Below are 24,211 nucleotides of genomic sequence, written 5' to 3'. Positions count from 1 at the left end.
GGCGACTTAATTAAACTGTTTGACCATTTAACAGAATCAATCAATTTAAATCAAAGGTTTGTCGCTACTCAATTGAACTTTGCTTGTTTTCAATTTGCTAAATTGTTAAATGCGGACCAAGTCACACTTTCATGTTTGACTCGTCATTTTACAGTTGACTTGATTCTTTGATCTCTGCTAAATAATGTAGTTTTAATAGTTTATTGGGGTCATTCTATATTTATGCTCAGCTCGAGCTCAGAGAGCGAGTCGCGTGACGCCACCTGTTGATCAGTGAACTTTTGTTAAATTGCTTTTTCCCCTATTTGTTGGTTTTGTTAAATGCATTTAACACACATTTAACACTCACACACACAAATTTAAATAAATCTGAGCTGCTACACTTTGATTTATGAGCCCATTTATTTTGCCATACTTAATTCCTGTTTACAAAGGATATCATTTATTCAAGGACTCATTGTGGCAGAGGTCATTTTGCAAATTACCAAAGTCAAGCTAATTATAATTATATATGAGATGTTTAGAGACATTGTGAATACCCTAACTCCCTCTTAAAAATAAGAATAATAATGACATAATAATAATACTAATACCACTGCTAATAATAATAATAATATTATAATTAAAAAGTTTTTTAATTAATAATAAGAGCAATAATAATAATGATATATAATATAATATATATATATATATAATAATGATATTGATAGTGATAATAATAACATTTATAATAATAATGATATTACTAATAATAATAATAATAATACAAATAATAATCCTACAAATAAAAGCATATATTTTTTTGTTCTTAATTTTCCAATTCCAATTTTAAAGAATTAAGTCTGAATAAAATGTAATTAATGAATAATTAAATTGGCTTTCAACACAGTTCAAACTATATCAAGTCGATAAGTTGCAAATGTACTTTAGAATATCTGAGGACTGTAGAATCATGCACAAATACAAATCCCAAAGCAATCTTTTTCTGCATAGAGTATCAAGATTGACAATTCGATATCAAACAAATTGCTGTCCAACATTGGCGGCAATTTGTGGCGGAAATGCATTTAGATTTATACTCGAGCACACAAGAGAGGGTAGGGAGAGAGAGCGAGAGACAGAGAGCGAGAGAGAGAGAGAGAGAGAGAGAGAGACAGAGTGAGAGAGAGATACACGCGACCCATTAGGCTGTCGGCAGTGCTGAAAACAAACAGCAGCAATTTGACATTGACTTTTGTTATGTATTAACTGCAATTTGACGACGCCGACGCCGACGTCGACAGTTAAAACTGACAGTGACCAACAAAACACGTACACAGTGAGAAAATGTTGAACATCGATTATTTTGTTAGCCTCAATAGATAAACTCTTTATGCCCCTAAATATTTAATTACTAAAATGAATTAACAACTCTCATCACTTGAGCCGAGTAAATTTAATCTAGCAAGATCAGATGTTTTTTCTCTCTGTGCACACGCACACACACACATATCTATTTACATAGACTGACAGGCCTGTAAATATGCATAGAGACCGGCGTCTAGGAATTGGTCTCTTCAATTAGCGTTGCATGCCTCATATAATTTGGGTGCAACAACAAATGATGAAGAGCGGTCGGTGTGCCCCTTAACCTCTCACTTATTTATATACAAAAATTTAATTAACAAATCGCTTCCAATATAAATTCATTGTTCATTTTGATCCCCCACGGCTTATTATCAATTTAGTTATTTTTCAAACGCTTCAATTGCCAAAATTACGCACAGTGGAAGCCCGATAATTGAGCAAATAAATGTTCGTAAATATATACAAATTTATAAAAAAGTAAGAAGAAAAATAAAAAAATATCGATCGTTTGCTGCACCTGAAAAATGCACAACAACAACGTCACTTCCGGCGTCACAGTCACAGTCGCAGTCGCCGTCGCAGTCGCTGCTTTGCATAAGGCATGTGCCATTTTTGCACTTGCTCTCTTGGTGATCTGCTTCGCTGTTACCGCTCGCCAGCTTCTTGCTACGTCTACTTATCCGCTCATTTGGCGTTTCCGCGCTTGCTTATCAATTAATCGGCTGCGCTGTCAACTTCAATGCAGTGGCGCGGCAGAGACGCTTACGGCGACGTCGAAGTCGAAGTCGACGCAAATGCTCGGCGCATTGCAATTCACTCGGCTCGCTTCGGCTGTTGTCAACGGTTGTTGTTGTTCTTCTTTGCAGTCGCTTAATCAGCTCCATTTTGTTCTGCGAGAGAGAGAGAGAGTGTGTGAGCATAAGAACCCCGAAAAAAATAACCTCTGCCATAATTCAATTCAATTCTTACCGTCTCTCTGCATTTGCTTGCGTACGTGTGCATGTGTGTGTGCGCGCACTTATTTGCTCGATGCTCGTGCGGCATTCAGTAATCATTCTGTGCTGTGGGCTGCGGGTTCTGTTCTTCGTATCGGTTTTCGGATTTCGGTTTTTGCCTCGGTTTTCGGTTATAAAAGACGACGGTTCTATTTCACTTTTATGGAGTTGTCTTTGAGCTGACACAAGTTCCGAGTCCTTTTCACTAACCGGTTTAAAAAACAAGAGTGAAAGTGCAAGTAAAAAAATAATATTTTTCAAGTTTATATTTAACATTGCAAAAAAGAAAAAATAAATACAAATAATAAAAGATGCATTTCCCAGCCGTAGTACTATTAGGTAAATTGTTAATTACATAAGACTGAATATTCAACTAAGCCCATTGAGTCATTAGTTTTAAGTTTACCTGAACAATGATCGCACATTCAAACTTCTCTAACGGGAACTAAACAAAAACGGTTTCTTACAGAGAATAATAGAAGAATTAACAGAAAATTGACTGGCATTTGTTTTGAATTGTTTAGTTTAATCTACAAATTTCGAATAGTTTTAATTTCAATCAAAGTTATTTAGTTTACTCACATTATTAATTTATATAAAAAAATTATTTTTTGAATTGTTTAGTTTAATCTACATATTTCCAAAAGTTTTAATATGAAAAAAATTTATTTAGCTTACAATATAATTTTACATTTAAAAAATCATTTTTAATGGTTAAACTTAATCTACAAATTTGAAAAAGCTTTAATTTGAAAAAAAAATTATTTCATTTACACACAATATATTTTTACATTTAAAAAAGTCGACTTTTGGAATTCTTTAATATGTTATGAAGAAATTCCAGTTTTAAATTTGAAGTTGAAGTCGATGTCGAGTTCGGTTCGAGTCATAGAAGTGCTACTGTAGTTGCCAAAATTGTTGTTACTAAATTGAGTGACATGTAGTACAAGTGTAATTAAGTGGGCTTATTTATATATATATATATATATATATATAAGACAAAGACATTCGTATAATGGTGTACTTCAAAGTTTTCCATCATCGCAAAATGCGAGTAGTCACGTTTGGGTATTGGGCAGCCTGCTTGCAAAGCCCCTTGTTGTTGTGGACTTGGCAATATTCTGATAGATCCCACGCTGATAATTTGCAGTCAACAACAACAACAGCAACAGCAACATTTTTAATACTTATAATTACATGTGATCTTGACAATTGATATGAGGGTAGAGGAAATGTTATTATGATCAATGGGATTGTGAAAGCGGACCTTTAAATCGAAATAGGAAATTACACAGCTGCTTTTTCACTGCGAAGCCATAAAAATGGCCAATGAAAATTAATTTCTCGAAGTGTTGGATTTAAACTGATATAACTTTAATTTCAATGAATTCTTAATCTCTTTTTAAAGCAGATAAGTGAGTTTCCGAATTTGTGCTCACTTTAATTAGGGGATTTTTTTTCACTTGTACTCTTCTGTATCTAATATCGCATGGCTAATTTAAAAACCGAAGCACACATCACAAAATAAAAATATAAAAAGTAAGCGCAGAAAATAAATAAATCAGATCAATGTGCTGACTCATTCAAAATCGGGAGTACTTGAAATTGGATACACACCAATATCATGAGTCATTCGGCACTCGGCACTCGTAAAGCCTAAAGAAATAGGTAAACAACTATCCTATATTCCGGAGCAATGAAATTTATCAGCAATTGCCTTAACTTACCTTTTTCAGCCCAGGTGCAAATCGTGTAAGTACACAGAAAGAAAAATGGCAACAAAAAAAAGTTGCAAAAACCCTTAAACATAATTGTAAACTCGAAGTTTGTTTATCTCATTTGAAGTACGTAAGCCGTAAGACATTTTTTTCTCTCTGTGTATGTCCGATAATGCAGACCATTGACTCAATGGCGCCAGTCAAAATTCGCTGAAATAGCCCCTGCCCACGATGCGTAAGAAGTTCACTTTAGTTAAACAAAACTTGAACTCACCGATCGTAAATTTTTCTGCAAATCGATGTGAGTTATAGGCCAATTTGGTTGTTTGAGATCGATTTCACTAATCGGCGATTAGCACTTTGGAAAACAACATTTTGTAAGTGGGTGATAAGCGCCGCCAGTCGATAATAAGTACATATTAAACAATTATTTGAGAATTATATATAAAAAGCTTAACGAATGCCCGCTCGCCTGTGATTTGTGATTCGATTTAAAACAATAAATAACTTTATATCAAGGCGAAGAGCTCGTCTTGATAACGCTTTACGTAGCTACTGGGCGTCTTTTTTTTTTGTTGGTGTTAAAGATTAGCCGAGATTTTGTTTGAAGATATATGGGACAATTGTTTGTACCTGTTTCATATGTAATTACTGATTGTATAAGCACGGGCTGGGAGCTTCACATTTTGCGTCAATTGATTGTTTTTATTGATTATTGGGCGTTTTCATTAATAATGGCTTTTGTCAAGTGTCCCAACCTGATAGCTCAGTTTTGATAGCTTTATTGCTTGCGGTAAGCAAATAATAATTTGAACAAAATTGCGAATCTTAATGAACGCAATTTCCAATTTAACTTTCAATCAATTAGAATTATTTTAAACACATTATTATCAATTTGAAAAGCAAGACCTTAAAATAAGACTTGAAATTTGCATTGAATCGAAATTGAATATATTTAAATCTCTGAAGAATTCCCAGTCTATTATATAAATCATACATCGTACATAAATTATAAATAACACAAATGAACCCTGAACCCAGTCTAAACATGACTTATAGTAGTATATGTTGGTGTTGTTGGGGTATTCAGGGGATTGATTTTAACAGCATGCAAAAGGACATTCCTCTATCAGTGCCAATAATTGAACTACCTATTTAGTGGTTCCGTGCTGATTTGCTCTTATCAGGCTGTTTGCGGTTGGCTGTTTATAACGCATAATAACACTTTCATTCTTTGATATGCGAAGACGCAAAGTCAGCAGACTCAATAAAAAAAAAACAATTAAAGACCAACCCAGTTCCTTCACAGTTGATGGAAAAATTTTTCAATTTACCATCGATCATCCACAATTACAATCATAAAATCTGGCAATTAATTAATCAATTTTTAGCAAACAATTCATAACAGCCAAAAGAAAGCAAAGATCGCATCAATTTGTCCAATCAGTTGGGTTAATTGCCATTTTGGCCACGTCAAATCATAAATACTATGTTAACAGTTGCTTATTATCTAAATATATACACAGTCTATTAAATATTGGGATTTTGATTAAACTCCTCTGCAAGCTAAGTTAAATCGAAAATTTTTGTGGTATATAAATTATATTATTTTAATAATTTACTTATCAATTTTCTTAAATATAATTCTTTTGTTCAAATTGTTGTCCACAAATTATGACGAAATTTTAATTCAAAATTTGAAAAAGTTGTAGTTTTTCGTATTTATTCTTTCTATAATAGTGGACATGTTATATAATCAGGCCTATGTATGTTAAACACTAAACGATAATAACTTTATAAGTAAGTGAATAATATAAGCCGGTCTTATATGTATGTTCAGCGGTGTACGATAATTGTATATAGTCGTTATCAACGCCGGGCTTGAGTGATAATCCCATAAAACAAAGCGCACTCCCGAAGCCGTTTATCAGGTAACATATTTGATTATAGTCGTATACATCGTAAAATGTAAATGATTATTCACACTTGGAAAATCACCAAACATAGATTGACTTGACTCACAAAATGATTTTAGGGGGTGTCTATGAGTCGACAGAAAACAGAGGCCAACAAAATGTTGATCGCATTATCGCACCGAATGCAAAAATGTTTCAATTATTTCCAGCTGACATGGCCAAAAAAGCGCTGCGGCCATAAACCGTCAATCAGAACAATGTTGAGAAGACGCCACTTGACAACGTTCGCAAAAATTAACTCTATGCTGAGAAACTGAACATGCCGCATTTTTCCGTTTAGCGTAGCAATTGTTGTTGTTGTTGTTGTTATTGTTTTTCTTTTTGTTTTTGTTTTAGTTATAGTTGCTTCTGACGTCTGTGACATGTGCATCTCTCTGACAGCTGAGACTCTACAAATGTCGTCTATCCACTCACACAAAAAAAAACGTGGTTCCACAATTCCTACACAGAAATAAAAAATATACAAATCGTATCCTAAGTGAGCAGTGAGTGCCACAAATCTATATATACAAATAATCAAAAATATATTCCTAGATTATGTCCTACTTCACATTTTTAGAAACACTTCTTACAATTTTTCATTCACACATGTAAAAGGTTTGAATCAAGATTTGCAATTTTGTTTTTTCTCCGTGTGCATTGCTTGAAATAAATATTTTTGTAAATCTGTTCAAGGATATTTGAAAACACGCGTAATTCATTGAATTATAAAATTCTTCGGTTTTTTCTGAGTGCATCTCAGATCAGCATTTTTGTGCCAAGATCGCAGCACTTAAAAACCAAAATGAATCAAATCAGTTGAATTGGTTTTGCGCATTTTCTCTCGAGTATGTTTTGTGCAATTTTTTCACATTGTTTTGCCATCCACAAAGCAATTAACGTTTTGTTTGGCAGTTTTGTTCAACACTCTGATAATTGTTAAATTCCCCGATTCCGCTTGCAGTCCCCTTTCAACAGGTCGCTCAAGCTTTTAATTGTCTTTGGTTGCATGCGAATTCTAATTACTACCTGGCCAATGTTGCATGCAGCTGTGGCTGCTGCTGCTGTCATTAACTGCATTTATCAGCTAAATATCACACATACGTTTATCTGATCTCGTTCAAAAAATAACTATGTTGGAGTGATTTTTCGCAAAGTGATATGCACTGCAATTTAAGCTAAACTTTCTACCCTCGAAATTGTCGTTTTATTATTTGCTATGGGAATGTAGGCATCGATATAATAATGTGTACATGTGTTTACTAATTGAGTTGTAAATGTAATTTTGATAGTCGCTTAGATTCTGCAGTTTGTTTTATTTTCAATTATTTTATTGCACTTGTTGTAGTAGAAAATGTATTTAACATTATCAGCAACGGAAATAATTGATACTGCAGTAATCAGCTGAAAAACTCGATGAGCGACAGTTTTTTAAAGTACTTTGTTTTTAAATAAAGTTCTAGCATTTCTGTATTAAGTGAAAATGGTTTTGCTAATCTAACACAATCAATCCTGAACACCATCTAATTTCAAGCAAGACCTATCAATGTATTTTAGATTAAAAAATAATTTTGTGAAATAACTTATAGCTCATTATAGATCATTATCATCTTTTTATTGTCAACAACATTTTCTAGGAGATGCAGAGACAATGAAATCTAAAAACTGAAAGCTGTCTCCCGCGTGTCAATAACAATAAAAATATGAATTTAAATGCATGTCTGGTCAATTAGCTTGAAAACATTATAAGTAGGTATAATTTATTTCTTTGGACTAAAAACGAATCGTAAAAATCTCACTACACATGTGCACAGAAATTCTAATTGAAATATTTAAAATCAGCTGATGAACGGGCTCTTTAAAAGATTCTTTTATTTTAAAAATACACTGCACACATTTCAAAATTCTTAAATCCTAAACATATATTACCGCTGCTGTCGTCACTTTGCTAAAAAGAAACTAAACTAAAATAAATATTATCTATTCTATTTTCTCTGGTTTGCAATAAGTCGTCCAAAGTCAAACCGAGCGCATAAATTTTTGAAAGATTTGACACAATGCGTAAACAGTAAATTAGAAGCATTGCTTTCTTGTCAGCTTTTCGCAATTTGTTGAATTACCAAAGCACTTTTCTCTCATTTCTCGAGGCTTTTATTAACCCATTAATGACTAGAACTACTTTGCTGATGGATGAATTATTAAGGGTTTTGATCGCAAGACATGACATTCAAACATATGCAAACAGAAAATGTTTTCAAAAAAAAAAAGAAAGAAAGATTTTCACACATAAATTTCGTTGATATTTAATGGTTGCTTGTCAAAATGATATTAAAAATGTTCGCTAATATTTAAAGTTGTTTATGTTGTTGTGCTAACCTTTGCGATGCAATTAAATTTTTATTGTATTTAATATAGTTTTTATTATGCCGATTCTTTTTCAGGTCTTCGTCGTGGTCGACATCATAAATAATGTGTCTTATTTTTAGCCAAGTCAAGTGCAAGGTGCTTCTGAAACTCTTGACGTGTTGCCAAACAGCAGACGCCAATTTTAACATTATGTAGATCTCATTAATGCCCCAACCAACATTTTTTTGGCATTTCGATTTTATGTGTTTCGTCAACTGCACATTTCGTGCACTTTTCATGGTCAGGAAACGCGGCTATAAAGCTAATTTTAATGTCGGTCAAGTTTAAGTCGACTAGAAATGTAAACACATATTATAAATTATTGCCCTAATGTGTGCACGACAATGGGTGCATTAAACTTTTAATCGAGCAAAGATACATAAATAAATACGATAAGACAAACAAATTGCACTCTCGCCCAAACAATTTGATGCCTATTTTCTAATAGCAAATTCATTTTTCCTTTTTTTTTTAATTTTTCTAGCTTGCAGCATTTTAGCGTTGTGCAGCGCTGACCATGGTTGGGGCTATCCAGACCTCGACATTAATCAGGATGAACGTAAGTAGTGCCAATAAAAACCATATAAATTCAATGTCATCGCTTCACTCGTTGAAGTCCGTTTACTAAAATTAGTTAATCAACGCCGATTGCCGTCTGTCATTTATAAGTGTGCTTATATACTAAGTGGGTCAGCTGATCATTGTCAAGTGTACTCATTCCAATGCCCAAATAGAACTATACGAATCCCGTATTTTGATAGCTACATAAGTTCACCGTTTATTTCAATTGGGCCAAATTGCCGTGCATGCAAATTTGACTCGTCAACTATCAAGACTAACCAGAAGGCTTAGCTATATTCTGTGGGACGATGATTAAATACACTGGCAGATAAGCGATATATCTAAATTATTTACAGAAGGTTTTTAGCAAATTGGGCCAAATTGCTGTGCCTGTAAATTTGACTTGTCAATTATTCAGACTAACAAGATGACATGGCTATATTTCGAGTGCCAAAGATTGAATACCCTAGCAGATGTATGGTATAGCTATCTATATATATATATATGATACATAATAAATATAATAAAGCTCTTAGTTGGGGGAAATATTTAAGATATATTTAAATAAGAATGTTTATATCAGTCAATTGCTAAAGTTTTGTGAAGCATTCTTTATGTGTTCAACGATTTCTGCTTTACATCTCGACCGTTTTAGGTTCATTGTGCTTTAATTATGTAAAACGAAGTTCTTTTTTGTGATATGCTTATCAAGCTCTGTATGTATATGGTCTTATATAATTCTCTTTGATATTTATAGCATTTCCCAAGTGGGGCGGCATTTGCGACAATGGAAGAAGGCAAAGTCCAATCAATTTGCATGTCAAAGGCTCCCTGAAGGGTGAGTTCGATGCCCTGAAGTTTGAAAACTACGATGAGCATCAGAAATCCCTGCAAATGGTCAACAATGGACACTCAAGTGAGTCGAAAAAATGAGCTACACACTAAAAAAAAAAAAATAAACATAACTTTATGAAATTCTTATTACTCTACTTGCAGTTCAGCTGTTTGGCTTTGCACATGATTTGACCCTAAGTGGGGGTGGACTTGGGAGCGATTATGTTGTGGAGCAAATACATATGCATTGGTGGTCGGAGCACACTATAAATGACATACGTTATCCTCTGGAGGTGCACATTGTGCATCGCAACAAGATATACCCTAACATCACAATGGCGGCCAACTTTGACGATGGCATTACGGTGCTAGCTGTTCTATACCATGTCTCCAATACGCCCAATGAGGCCATCGGTAGCATTATCAAGAGTTTGGATGCCATTAAGACATATGACCATATGAATGTGCCCGTGAATGTGGAGGATAGTCTGGCAGTGGATGATTTGGTGCCGAGTGTTAACACGTATTTCAACTATGCGGGTTCCTTGACCACGCCTACCTGCGCCGAGGCGGTCACCTGGATTGTCCTAACCGACACTCACCCCGTGACACTCGACCAGGTGAATCAGTTCAAGGAGATTGAGTACAACAAAGACAAACAGCTGCACAACAACTATCGCGAGCTGCAGGCCGAGAACAATCGTGCCGTTGTCCTTGTGCAGCAGCGGTCTGGTGCAGCAGGACTAATGTCCTTCAGTTTGATGCTACTCTTGCTGGGCGTTTTTTCCCAGAAGGTTCTATTCTAATGAAGACAATTGACAGCCATAGAGCCATTAACCAAAGAAGACTGCACGAAATTCCTAGTGCGGATTACAGAGAGAGAAATTTCGAGAGAGAGCAACGATTTACCAGACATTTTTATATACTCATTATTTGAAATCATTTGTTTGAAATTCAAATAAAAAAACAAATGCAACTAGTCAGTTTGTGTGACATTCAACAAAGAAGCATGTGCCTTAAACTCTAACAATTTATTAGTCAACGTAAACATGTTTAATAAAAACTTTTATAAGCTAACTCTAAAAATGTATTTTTAGGCTGCGTTATTTATTCTATGGTTGTAAAAATGTAGTTCACATTTTTTGGGTCGCAATTGTTTTGCGTAGCATTTATTGAGATCGATGGTCAACTTAAAAGGTTGCCGCTTGCCAAAAGTCAACTTAAAAGGTTGCCGCTTGACTATAGTTCAACTGTGTTGACTCCAAAGAGTTCACACCTGTGGTATTTATCAATAAATATGTCTAAAATTAACCGGTGAGCAATTGAAAATTGCTTTTATTGTCGCATTGGTCACGTTGATTCCGAATAATGTAGCACGCGTTTCCAGTTTATATCCCATATCAATCATATCACATGCTGGCAAATTGCTAAGAATGCACCACGCGTTGGTCAAGTTTATATAGCATATTAAATATATACGACATATTAGTGTATGGCTAAATATACTAAATAGAATCACCGATAAGCGTTAACGTCAACTGACCAAGCAAACCTCCAACGATAACATTAATGGACAGTTATTGGCTGAGTAATCATAACTACACTTATAATAACTGCAATGTAATTTGATTTGTTTATAACGTTTGATTTCGTTTCTGATTCCTAATCAGTATTTTACGACTTAGCATTTACAGGTTAATGTCCAGCGATATGCCTGATGAAATTAGATTTCAATCAATTTGCAAAGTCTTTTAGAATCTTATAAATTCATTAAAGAATAAATCCATTAAAATTAAATTGTTTTGTAAACCAAAGCAAATATTCAGTTAATATCACATTGATATTATTATATTTGATTGCAAATTGTTATTTTTATTTAATACAGAAGTTGAGTAAAACCAGAAAGCAGACAACACATTGAGGCGTCAAATTGGCTAACAACTGACTACATGAAATATCTGATTTTTTGGCTAAAAATATCGCTAAGCAACACTTCGGGTGCTGAGAGCGCGGGCCCCAAGGCAACGTGTTATCTGCTTAGTGGTAAAACCATTGGGTAAATAAGTTAAAAACATCACAAAAGATTTAAAAACACCTACGCAAGCGTTGGAAAAACTTTAACATTTACATCAATCTTATGAAAATAATAATAGTTCTGTTTTTCATATCTCAGTCGGAGGAAAGCCACTTGTTGAATGAGTTAAATATCCAACCAAAGGTGGCGCCACAAAAGCAGTACGCCTAAAAGTGAGTAACATATTATTAACCTAACACAAATTTTGTTTGAAACTAAAAGGGATTTATCTTCAACTTTATTTATATATTGATTACTTTTTAAAAATTGTCAATAAAATGTATTATTCAGCTCCCTTATAAGCAATTGCAGTTCTTTCAAAAATAATAATTACAATTGTATGCAAGATAAAACTTTGGCGTGCCTACGATAGCTGTTCTATATTGTTTTTATGTCCTGATCCAAAGGAAAATTGTTAAATTTTTATGTTGAACAAACTAGGACCGTTTTTGTCACAAGTTAAGTCAGTTTCGAGTTTGTGAATAGAAACATAAAAAGCCTTCAATTTTTTTTTTTAAACCTTTCAGTAATTGTATCAGCCATAAAATAAGTCCACTTTGACTTGCATAATTGCCTACTTGTCATGTAGAGCAATTAAAACTAAAACCTGTGTTTTAATTGTTTTAATATAATTCTTGGTTAGACTAATTAAATATTGAATTGAATTGAGCTTGGTTCTAATTAACCATTTAAATAATATAAATTAAAAATGAATCAATCAAATAAACAAATATGTACAAAAGCAAAAGGCCCATTTTTAATGCGACATCTATTTAATCGATTTGAATTCATTCATCAATTTCTACTACGCCGGCTTAAGACCAAAACAAGCTTGTCTTGTTGTCTTGGCTCGTTTTTGGCTTAAATAGTTTTTTTGTATATTTTATAACACAATGTTTAAGATGGCCTTTAGGCCATATGTGTAATTTGTCAATCTAAATTATACTCTATAATTAATGTGAAATTATTTTTAGGCCAATAATCAAATGTGCATTAGTCATTTGAGCACCTTATTAAATGTCTTTACTCTCTAGACTCTAGTTGGACACAATAATATTATGCAGAGGAGGAGTATATTCCACATTCGTATTACCAAAGCAAACAAAGGCCCAATGTCAAAATCCGACAGTGTGAAGCGTCAGCCAAACAATAAATTAATAAATTAAAAAAAAAGTTTGTTTCGAAAATGCACAAATAATTTATGTAGTCGCCAGCATTCACTTTTTATCTATGTAACTTAAGTATTTGTTGTGATTTAGACTACATTTGTTCAAATAAGACTTATAAATAAACATTTTATTTATTATTTGCGAAATATATGATATTTTTTATTTTAATTAATTTATACTCTCGGTTTAGTTTCACTTTAGATGTTTTTAGATAAATTTGCACTGAGCAAAACAGTCAACTATTTCATACTAAGATTAAAGTTGTTTTTTAGTTGTCTGAAATTGATTAAAGTTGCCGTCAGTCTCTTTATTTATTTTCAATTCAACACATTAAGATTTGTTTAAAGGTGATTTAAGAATATTTATGCTGATTTCGTTCTAATCTCAAATATGGCTTATTTAAATTGCAAATACTTTATTTTTACATTTTATTTAATTCATCGAGGTAAGATCCCATTTTTCTACAGCTTTTTTCTGTGTGCATTTATTTTTGCATATGTAACACAAAACCGAGAAAACGGAATGTTTAAGCTCAGTTCCATTCCCAACTTTGGTTTTTTTTTTTTTGGTCATGCCTCACGGCATTGGCGTGAGAAAGTGTGGAACCTGTTTTTTGATAAGTAGCTCCGGCTCAGACTGCGCTATATTTTAGACCAACTTACATTGGCAATAATCCGAGAGGTTGAAGGTTAAATCTAATCAAATTTGTGCGCAAACTTCATTTAATGAGATGCACTCTGAGCCAAGACTAACTGCATTTGATACTTGCATCAGTTTGGTCAATTTAATGATTGGGATACTACTGAATCAGCATTTCTTGTGGGGTATCATTTTACGAACTTTTTATATTTATATATTTTTTTTGTTATAATTGGATCACAGATAAATTAGGTGTGTGCTCAACTTTTGTTGTGAGTGTTACATTTTAGTACGCATTTTGACAGTCAATCCAATTAGCTTAGGTAATAAATTGATAATGCTTGTTGTGACTGAAGAGATTTCCGTTGCCAAAGATTGCCACTAACTAGCGCAAAATGTCAACCTTAGCCAAATTCGATAATCGAAAGTGATTTACATTCACTTTTATGTAGCGCAAATGACTAATGGCTGAGCTTTTATACTATTTCGAACGGAAATCTACAAACATTTACATAAATATGCGCGTATTTGTTATAGTTGACACAATAAATAAGATAAACAAATGCACAGAGAGAAAAGTGATATACATTCAGTGACTTCGAATCAGGTATTAAAAAAGACAGACGAATGAATTTGGATTCGTGCTGTGGAATTGAATCTGATTGAAGACATCCGCTTGGGTTTTCCAAGAATATATTTATTGAATTATATAATAATATAATCAATACTTAAAAACAAGCAGATCAAGAAGTAAATTTATTTATATTAAGAACTCATTAACTTATCCAATAATCCGTATTTATTCAGTACTGAAATAGGATCAACTTAAATATTTTCTTTCTGTGTATACACAATACAAACCCAAACCTTGGCGTCCTCTTTATAGAGTAGCAAATACGGAGGCTGCTGCCCATCTCCAGTCTCCGTCAACAGTGCCCATTTTTTCCATCTTTTTTATAGTTCGAGTTGCGTTGACAGTAAAGCACAATGGACCGGGAAAAGACAAAAGTGCATAGAAAACGGTTGTAATCGGTTGTAGTCGATTGTAACCTCGACTATTCGACTATTTGCATATGAATAGGGCGAGTCATTCAACTGCAGAAACGACAGTCCTCTAACAAATTGGCATATTGCAAAAGTTTGTTTATAATAAATATTTTTTATTAATTTCTTGACACTTTTTATTTGCAAACGCTGTTTGAGTTTGTTTTTGGTTTTATCTAAAGCAAATTAATACAAACTAGCAACAAGATACGAATTTAACCGTCAGCAAAGTTGTGCTTTAGTTAATTAAGTTTTGAGCATTTTTTTGGCGCAAATTAAAATAAATTAAGTTAAAGTCGTGCTAAAAGTGGCCAATAAAGAGTGAAAATAAGTATAGAAGAAACTGCAAAAATGGTTAAAATTAGAAAAATTTCGAGAATTTAGCCAAAATTAACAAAAATGGTAGTCTGTTTCTATCTGGTCTAGAATATATGTTGTACTTGCTTTAAAACTATTAATATGTATTAAAAATAAGCAAATTAAGTAGTTTCATTGACTTAAACTAAAGTTTAACTTGGCAAAGAAACCAAACCACTTATATTTGGTTGGCCATTATCACAGCTGGTCGCTCAAGTTGATTTGTTGTCCAAACAATGGCCTGTTTATTTTAAGGCGTAACACAAAAAGGCCCACTTCGAGTTGCCACCCAACCAAGTGTTGCTACCCCTCTCTATGCATATAAAATGTGAACTGTTGCAACAATATTTGATATTGTTAGCTGGCGTAGCTGCTGTTTCATTATTAGTTGCCGATTGTAAAGTTGGCTGCGACCACGCATAAAACTCTGGGACGGGCTGGTTGGTATAAAAGGCGTTAGCAACTGTTGACCCATCATCACAATCACTTGACACACAGAGCGAGCAACATCAGAGTTCGTTCGTAGCTAACTGAAACTAAGTTCCCAGCCTAAGCAGCAGCATGAAGATATTTGTGGTGCGTTTTGTGGATTAATCAGCGGCGATAACAGCATGGATTATTACTAATATTTGTTCATATTTTCGCAGACGATACTTGTGGCCACATTGGCGCTGGCTCGTGCCGACATCAGTTTAACGCAACAGGGCTACAATTATCGCATGCAACAGCAACCCACTGTAGTGGCACATCTGCTCAACCAGCAGTTGCAACAACACCAACAGCAGCAGCAGCAGCAGTCACATTCCTCACATCCGGTGTTGCCACCACTGGCCCTGCCATTGCCCTATCTGCCACCTGCAACTCAATACCAGCCGCAGCCACAGCAACAGCAGCTGCCACGCTCCACTTCCCCATTTCCCATGCCAGCCAATTTTCCGATCAACTTCCAGACAGCGCCACTGCAACAGCAGCGTCGCGCTCGTCCACGTGTCCGCATTCCCAAGAAGCCAATTGTCACAAAGAACTTCTTCATTCACTCGGCACCCGAGGAGTCGGACGATGAGATTCAGGATGAGCTGCAGCAGCTGTCACAGCAGCCACGCAATCACTACAATGTGCTCTTTGTTAAGACGCCAGCTCAGACGAATCGCGCCGCTGCCTTGAATCTGGCCAAGTCTCTGAAGCAAGAGAAGACGGTGGTCTATGTGCTGGCCAAGAAGACAAGTGCGTCTGATTTGCAGGACGCCATTGCCGATGCGCCACAGCACATTAACAAGCCCGAGGTGTTCTTCATCAAGTATCGCACGCCCGAAGAGGCTTTGAATGCCCAGCGACAGATTCAGTCCCAATATGATGCTCTGGGCGGCAGCTCCACCATTACCGATGAAGGTCTGGCGCCAATCACATCTGTTGTCGGCTCACTGGATGCACCCGAAGAGGAGGAAGAGGAGCTGCAACAGCAGAATATTGAGGGCAATTCCAACACCAGTGGCAACCTCAATGGCAATGGGCCAATAAGCAATCATTATTTGCCCTCCAATCAGTTCTAAAGTATCTTCATTGCTCACCAAAACTGAATCTTAGTTAGTTACTAGTTACATTGCCGTTGAACTCGCATTTCTTGTTGTCTAAGTTAATAAGTGAATTTATAGATGCCAATTTGAATCAAGTCTGTATTAAAAAAAGGTTCACAATTGTTTAAAAAAACATATGTTGATTTATTGATTGGAAACGACATTCTGGTTTAAGGTACCTGGTTTTCAAAGACCAGGTCTTTTTGATCATGGTTTGATTTCTAGATTAAAACCGTGTTCATTCATGTATTGAAATTACATAGTTGCAAAGTGATTCCATAAGGCAAACACTGCTGCATGGGTCCAATCCTAAGAAAACGCCATCTGTTGTTATATTTTTACACAAACCTCCCAAAAGTATGCTACCAAAAAGTCAGCTACACAAAATCTTAATTATTTTGATTTAAGTGCAGGTTTAGCAGACATGGAGGAGTTTGACTATCGGAGAGATTCGATATATTTGAATGGAAGGAATCGAAGTTTTTTCTCCCAAAGTGACAGAAGAAGCTGCTCCTCTTCTTGCTATTAATATTTTATTTTTCTTATATTTTTTTTTGACAATGCTTGATTTAAGTTTATGAAACCAGTTTTTGCTTGAAGTATAAATAAATTGTGTATATACTGTATTTAATTTTAAAATTAAATTTAACTATTAACAGCTTTGAGTTGTGTGGTTTTTATAATAAAAAAAGATCTATTCGGTTTAGTTTTTTCCTTTAATACAAAATTTATGATTGGTTGTAGATTCCAAAATGGAGATTTCTTTACTTTAGATTTGATATGTTTTAAAATTCAGTTATTCGATGTGTAAGAAACTTTACCCCAACAGTCGGATCAATGACAATGAGATTTACTTTTCGACGCTCTCCGCTCCTGAGTTGTAGCCTCTGCTCCAGCTTCTTCTTCTGCTTCCGATTCGTGCAGTGTAAGATGTGTGCGGATGAAGTCATGATAGTAGGCAATGCCCGCATGGGCATCAGGCTTCCCCTTGGCGCAGGGCATGCCCCAATTGACCAGGGCAACGAGCTTACCGTTGTGCACCAGCGGGCCGCCAGAGTCACCGTGGCAAGCACCCCTCCCCTTATCGTTGTAGGTGCACACATGTCCGATGTCCACGTGGCTGCTGTTTCCATGCGCCTCGCGGCACTCCTGGTGCGGCACATATTCCACTTCTAGGCGCTGCAGCTTGGCGGGCACCTCGCCGCCCAGTGATAGAGTGCCCCAGCCGGTGAGCAGCAGCCAATCGCCCGGAGCGAGTGGCTCATGATCCAATTCCACGCGCTGCGTGCCATTGTCGAAAACAATCGATTCGTTCAGATGAAGGAGCGCAATATCGTTGCGATACTTGCGGGGCTCATAGTTACAGTGCTCGACTATCCTGTCCGGATAATAATACTTGGACACGTTCTGCTGCAAATCCTGTGTGCCGGTGAGCACACGGAATGCCTCCGGTGTCTTTTTGTGTATGCAGTGGGCAGCAGTGATTATCCAACGCTCATCAATGATCGCACCGCCGCAGGAATGTTGTCCACTTTTCGCACCCTGTAGCGAGATTTGATAGGGTGCTATGCCCTCGGGTGCATCCTCGCCACCCACAATGCGCTGCGTTGTGTACTGTGGTGGGAAGAGCACTTGGCCGAGGCATCCGCCAACTAGGAGAGGAGACAGCAATAGTAGCAGCATAATGGTTTGGTTCAACTTGAAGTCTGCATTGGGTTTGTGGTTCTTTTATGGCTTTTCGAATTACAGTTTTGTAAATGCATGTCACGTAGCTTCTACACTCAGCAAATGTAAATACCTAAATCAAGTGCGAATCAAAAGCTGGCCAAGGTTGGAGCTGGCCAAGGTTGGAGCTAGCCAAGGCAAGGAGCTCATTACTAAGAACCACAATTCAGAATTTTATATTTTAAATGAACGTTTTTCAAATATTTGAAATACTTAAATGTTTGTGATGAGTATTTTTACTTGATTCAAGAATTTCTGCTGTAAAATTGGTTGATTTTCAACTCAGAACTTTTTGAGCAATTAGTTATTGCAATTTCGTACACTGATTTTCTCTATGTGTAGGTTTAATTAGGGCTCGTTGCTCAACAGCTAGCAATGGGTTCTACAGATAGACTATGTATATATGCAAGTATATAGAGTAGGGCTGCTCTGATAAGGCTTGTGCCCCAGCTGAGCCAGAAGGGTATGTCGAATATATAAATGGTCTACAATAGATAGCGAAACTTTGATTGTCTATAAGCTTATGGTATTTAATTTGAAGATGGGCTGTCAATTAGACTGAGTCAGTGCGGCAACTGAACAACAACTGAACGGGTTCTATTAGTGAGTGCAATTCCATTTTGGCGTGTAACTATTTATTAGTTAGAGTCCGAGTGTGACCTGGATTTTGGAGATCTTGTTACAATTACGTTTAAGAAATAAAGATACTTAGTAATTTAAAACTGTTGTATCTGCATCAGCGTATTTATTCGGGTGCTGATTGTTAAATGTTTATCAGAGATTACTTTTGATTAATAGTGTTAGTGGCCGTCATAATATTTACTACTAACTAATAATATTTGAATTTTAGGAACTATTCGTTCCAAGTTAAACCAATCAACTTTTTCTTCGATTTGATAAAATTCGTTGTTTACCAAAGAAACTTGCCTTCAGTCAAATATTAAATAATTATATTATTGAAAGGTTTATCAGTTGATAATGCCCATTTAAGGTGCCTCGCCTGCCTATGCTAGCAAACTTGTCTAAGAATAGACAACGGTTTGAGTCATAAGATTAGCCATACCCTTCCAAATTTTAATCGATAAGAATTCTAATTAATTGGGGGATTTATTTTATGGAAAATGGGTTCTACGTGACTGCCTCGCACTTCTCAGAAACCCGACTCTTCAGATAATATTGCTTGCAGATCTGAAAAGTCCACTGGGGCTCTGGCTCTTTTGGTAGACTTATCGAAATGGTTTTCAGGATCACCTGATCCACCTTATTTGCCCTCTTCTTATCTAACCAATCGCCTCTTTCCCTCCAAACAAATTAAGTGATATAACATTTATGAGTTTTGTTTTGTAATTACTTTTTATATTTGCGATATACATTTGTGTGATAAAATTTATAGGTTAATTACTTAATACGGACTATATATCAAAGTTGTTCAGTGTGGCTTTTTGTTCGCGACGCTTCTTATTTTGCTCTTCGTTGGTTTTCTTCTGTTTCACATCCTTAGCAGGCTTTGCCCTCGTCTGTCATCATGGTATTGATCCAATCACGATAGTATTGCACTGAGGCATACACATCCGGGTAGCCCACGGCGCAGGGTTCACCCCAATTGACGAGTCCAACGAGTTCGTGATTGGCATTGATCAAGGGACCACCGGAGTCACCATTGCAGGATCCCTCACCCTCCTTTGTAAAGCTGCAAATGTGTCCCTCGCCCAGCCAATCAGCATTGCGCACCATCGCCTTGCAAGTCGAGTGATCCACGTAGGACAAGTCAATCGTTTGGAGTTGAGTGGGAAATCTTCCCCAAGCTCGGGTGCTGCCCCAGCCAGTTAGTGTTAGTTTATCACCCGGATGCAAGATATTCTTTTTGCTAGCCATTTGAATGGGCTGAGTGCGTGCATTATAGACAATGGGCGTGGCTGTGTGTATAAGCGCAATATCGTTGTGATACATGGGCTTGTCGTGTTCGCAATGTTTCTTCGCTGAATCCACTACATATTCGGCACCAGGTTTTGTGTAATCATTGGTGCCGGTGATAATCCTCAGAAAATTGATGGGCCACTCCAGGCAATGGGCGGCTGTTAAAATCCAGTGTTCATCAATGATGCTCCCTCCACAAACATGCTCGCCAAAGGTACTCATGATGGACACCTGATAGGGTGCCCAGGCCTCGGGTGCTTCACTTCCACCCACAATTCTCGACTCCGGAATTACAACATCACCGTCCAGCTGACGACTCAATGATTTTCTTACACCAATTTCGCGTGCAACACTTTGTCCCACAATTAGGGCGCTAATTAAAATAATTAACTTCATCTTTGCTTTTGAAACGTTCACGTTCTTACGACTTTCGTTTCCGAATTGTGGAAACTTTTAGGCAGGGATTTCTTTTTATAGTCGGCTACCTGTTTGACGTGTGTTATCTGTGTTCGGAGCTTTCTTTGAATAAGTGCGCGAGTTGTTAAGATAAGGAATGAAACGCCGTTCTAGGGAAGTTCTAGTAGGAAACATTACCATAGCCAATATACGCTGATAATAATAATGAATTCTCATAGAAACGATAAGAACCGCCAGTTTGCCAATTCGTAATCGAATAAAAACAGAAAACAGATTACTCATACGTCGTGTGTGCGAACTTTGATCGAGCTACTGCATTATCTGGCAGATCTACCAGACAGTTGATAATGTCATAATCGGAAGCACTTCCCAGTTGAACTTGGCCTTTCACGTAAATATGTCAACAATTATTTTGTACAAATTCGTTGTAAATTGATAAGCAGCTGATCGGCTCAAGGAAAGCTAATCTATTACAGTGGTTAACAAATGCCTGAAATTAAAAACGTCTAATCATCATTAAATTCCCAAATTTCTTATTATTCCAACAAAGGCTTTTTAGTTTGTAAACAATTATATTTGTTCCTATATTACTAAGTGGTTGAAAGAAAATGATTTGCGATTCTGGACAATCGTGTTGGCAATTATTTGCTTTATAAATTTTCGTGGGTACAAGGTATAATTGTGGTCTGGGTGCTGGCTTAGGTGATAACAACAATATCATAGTCTAGACGTCTGGAATCTTCAGAGATTAGAATCAGGACTCATTTATTTAATCGCACATCCATTAATTGTGGCCTGAATCCAATCGTGGTAGAAGCTGACACGGGCAAACACATCGGGAAAACCTCTGCCACATGGCACACCCCAATTATTGATGCCCACCAGGCGACCCTTGCTATCGACCAATGGTCCACCGGTGTCACCATTGCAGGCTCCCTCACCAACCTTGCCGACAGCGCACAGATGCCCGATGTCCAGATCCTTGGTATAGTTGTACGTTGAATTGCATTTAGCATTCGGTACATAGGTCAGCTCTAGCTGCTTGAGATCGAAAGTAAAGTCGCCCTCCTGCGTGGTGCTGCCCCAACCTGTCAATTTCAGCTTATCACCCTCCACGAGATCATCCAAAGGTGCTATTGGTATTTTCTGTGTGACCTCATCGTAGGCCACCTTCGTCGTCATCTTGATCAGTGCAATATCATTATGATATAGCGGCTGATCGAATTTACAGTGCGGTATGATCTCCTCAGTATAATACTCCCAGGCCTCACCGGCCCAATCGTTAGTGCTCATCACCGTCTTCAGGTTTTTTTTGTTAATACCAGCCACGCAACTAGCCGCAGTTAGAATATACTGATCGGCAACTATGACACCACCACACATGTGATTGCTGCAAGAAGTGGAAGAGTATTTGAAATTTGTTAATATTTGAGTACCACTAACTATCTGATATAATATTAAACTCTCTCAAATTAAACTCTTTTCTTGATTGTACAAATTTCAGATTCATTTCTATATCCGAATCTCTGATATCGCTGTGATATTCAATGCTGTTTTTACAACAATTACATTCATTTTTCGTTCAATGATTATTGCTTTTATTAATCCTAACTTACTTCTACTGAGGGTTGTTTGTTGATGTATGAAGTAAGAATTGCACTATTTACACTTTGCATCAATTTATCGATTTAAGAAATAATCAAACTATTTCATTTAAAAATACAATTCACTTTATTTACCCAAAATTATTCTGGAGTGACACCTGATACGGTGCCGCACCCAGGGAAGCGACACCACCTCCAATGATACGGGAACTAAACTTCATCTTCGACGCCGGCAAAGATTTTAGGTTTCGACGCAGATCCGCCTGCGAGTAGGATACCAGCAGGAGAACAAGAAGGCACACTCCGATTTGGTACAACATTTTGCTAACTGAGTTAAAAGTGGACTGATCTGAAGGTACTACGATACCAAGCAGTTAAGCAATGTTCGGATACTAATGACCAGTCATATAAAATAAATCATATGGTATCAGAATAAAACCATAGGGTTTTTGGATACTATAAAGTCGTATAGCACTTTTATTGCAATAAATGCTGATAGTAACAGTACACTGAGAAAATGGTAAGTACCCAAGTAAATAACAAGCATTATCAAAAAATTCGACACTGGAAAACATAATATTTATTTATCAAGAGCATTTAAAGGTATTTCTAAAATCCAAAACTTTTCTACTTAAAATTAGATATTTAGTTCTTATTTGAAGTATCAAAATTCGAGAACTATAATGGATATATCATATATATATAGTGCAAAACATCTTGTAATGAGAGTTTTCTATTTATTCAAGAATTTCGGTCTTCTTTGTGTAAAATAAACAATCGATTTTAAAAGCATGAATCATTTTTATTTAATTTCAATTTTGAGTTTTTAAGAACAAAGAAAAGAGTGGGCGCCTTTCGCTGAGTGTATATATATTTATATGGCTATAGTTTAGGCAATGCCACAGCCCTCAATGGTGCTGCGTATCCAATCGTTGTAGAAGGCCACTCGACTATAGACATCGGGAAAACCTCGGGCGCAGGGAATACCCCAATTGCCGATGCCCACCAGTTGCTGTCGATCATTGATTAGAGGTCCACCGGCATCACCGTAACAGACACCCTTGCCGGACTTCATTTGCACACAGACATGACCCAGATCGACATCCTCAGTGTCGCCCAGCGTCTTGCGACAGTCATCCACATTAAGGTAGCTGCCATCCGATTGCTGCAAGTACTGCGAGACAGAACCTTCTGTTGATTCCATGCCCCAGCCAGCAAAGGTCAAAGCTTCGTTCTGTTGCAGCTCATCGATTTCCGCCAGCGTAATCTTTGCTACCACTGAATTATACTCAATCTTCTCAGTTAAATGCAACAGTGCAATATCGTTGTGATAAAGGGGCTTATCAAAATTGCAATGGATATGAATCCGATCCGTATAGTAACCCGGAGCGGTAATATTCCAAGTGGATACGGTGCCAGCGACTATTACTAAATTACGAGCACGCAAGCCCGCAACACAACTGGCTGCAGTCAAAATCCAAACATCACCGATGATCACCCCACTGCAAAAGGGAAATTCGAACTGATTCTGTATAGAGACAATCCAAGGCCAAGCGCCCTCTTTGGCCTGCTGTCCACCCGCAATGCGACCCTGGATTAACCTCGAGGAAGGACGACTAGCCTTGGCCAACTCGCCCGGCAGCTGCTTCCCACGCAAGCGCATTCCATGAGAAGATTGGGATTGCAGCAGCAGCAGACAAAAGCTGAGACTTAAGCTGATCAGCATGGATTTCGTTATTGATCCCATTGTTTTTACTACACAATTGCAACTAAAATTATTCAATGATTTGCAGTCGAATACAGTGAATACACGTCGGACGAGGCTTATCTAATAGGCTATAGCTTTTATGATCTGTGGTGAGACGATAATAAGTT

The 24,211-nt window shown here is 36.6% G+C and overlaps 6 protein-coding genes and 1 long non-coding RNA gene across 7 annotated transcripts; 2 read left to right on the top strand and 5 right to left on the bottom strand.

The window, feature by feature from the left end:
- Positions 1 to 1,668: 1,668 nt before the first annotated feature.
- Positions 1,669 to 2,383, bottom strand: LOC116805995. The gene is made up of 2 exons (XR_004365489.1): positions 2,317 to 2,383; positions 1,669 to 2,237 (listed from the first exon to the last, which is right to left on the bottom strand). It is a non-coding gene; the product is annotated as an uncharacterized LOC116805995 (long non-coding RNA).
- Positions 2,384 to 2,617: 234 nt separating this feature from the next.
- Positions 2,618 to 10,906, top strand: LOC6569616 (carbonic anhydrase 2). Its single transcript, XM_032741599.2, has 4 exons — positions 2,618 to 2,681; positions 8,906 to 8,980; positions 9,740 to 9,898; positions 9,979 to 10,906. The coding sequence occupies exons 1-4, from the start codon at positions 2,654 to 2,656 to the stop codon at positions 10,620 to 10,622; spliced, it is 906 nt and encodes a 301-aa protein (XP_032597490.1). The 5' UTR covers positions 2,618 to 2,653; the 3' UTR covers positions 10,623 to 10,906.
- Positions 10,907 to 15,660: 4,754 nt separating this feature from the next.
- On the top strand, positions 15,661 to 16,732 carry LOC6569617. Its single transcript, XM_001995952.2, has 2 exons — positions 15,661 to 15,675; positions 15,747 to 16,732. Exons 1-2 carry the CDS (start codon positions 15,661 to 15,663, stop codon positions 16,647 to 16,649), a joined length of 918 nt encoding a protein of 305 aa, XP_001995988.1. The 3' UTR covers positions 16,650 to 16,732.
- A 732-nt stretch (positions 16,733 to 17,464) lies between these two features.
- Positions 17,465 to 18,551, bottom strand: LOC6569618 (chymotrypsin-2). Its single transcript, XM_001995953.2, has one exon. It carries the CDS (start codon positions 18,354 to 18,356, stop codon positions 17,508 to 17,510), a length of 849 nt encoding a protein of 282 aa, XP_001995989.1. The 5' UTR covers positions 18,357 to 18,551; the 3' UTR covers positions 17,465 to 17,507.
- Positions 18,552 to 19,732: 1,181 nt separating this feature from the next.
- Positions 19,733 to 20,753, bottom strand: LOC6569619 (chymotrypsin-1). Its single transcript, XM_001995954.2, has one exon. It carries the CDS (start codon positions 20,709 to 20,711, stop codon positions 19,896 to 19,898), a length of 816 nt encoding a protein of 271 aa, XP_001995990.1. The 5' UTR covers positions 20,712 to 20,753; the 3' UTR covers positions 19,733 to 19,895.
- A 598-nt stretch (positions 20,754 to 21,351) lies between these two features.
- Positions 21,352 to 22,678, bottom strand: LOC6569875 (chymotrypsin-2). Its single transcript, XM_001995955.3, has 2 exons — positions 22,472 to 22,678; positions 21,352 to 22,122 (listed from the first exon to the last, which is right to left on the bottom strand). The coding sequence occupies exons 1-2, from the start codon at positions 22,654 to 22,656 to the stop codon at positions 21,498 to 21,500; spliced, it is 810 nt and encodes a 269-aa protein (XP_001995991.1). The 5' UTR covers positions 22,657 to 22,678; the 3' UTR covers positions 21,352 to 21,497.
- Positions 22,679 to 23,117: 439 nt separating this feature from the next.
- Positions 23,118 to 24,102, bottom strand: LOC6569876 (chymotrypsin-2). The gene has a single exon (XM_001995956.2). It carries the CDS (start codon positions 24,081 to 24,083, stop codon positions 23,226 to 23,228), a length of 858 nt encoding a protein of 285 aa, XP_001995992.1. The 5' UTR covers positions 24,084 to 24,102; the 3' UTR covers positions 23,118 to 23,225.
- Between the last annotated feature and the right edge of the window lie 109 nt (positions 24,103 to 24,211).

Source organism: Drosophila grimshawi, unplaced genomic scaffold (genome assembly GCF_018153295.1).
Source record: "Drosophila grimshawi isolate 15287-2541.00 unplaced genomic scaffold, ASM1815329v1 contig_311, whole genome shotgun sequence".
Taxonomy (NCBI): domain Eukaryota; kingdom Metazoa; phylum Arthropoda; class Insecta; order Diptera; family Drosophilidae; genus Drosophila; species Drosophila grimshawi.
This window is presented reverse-complemented; position numbering and strand designations above follow the sequence as displayed.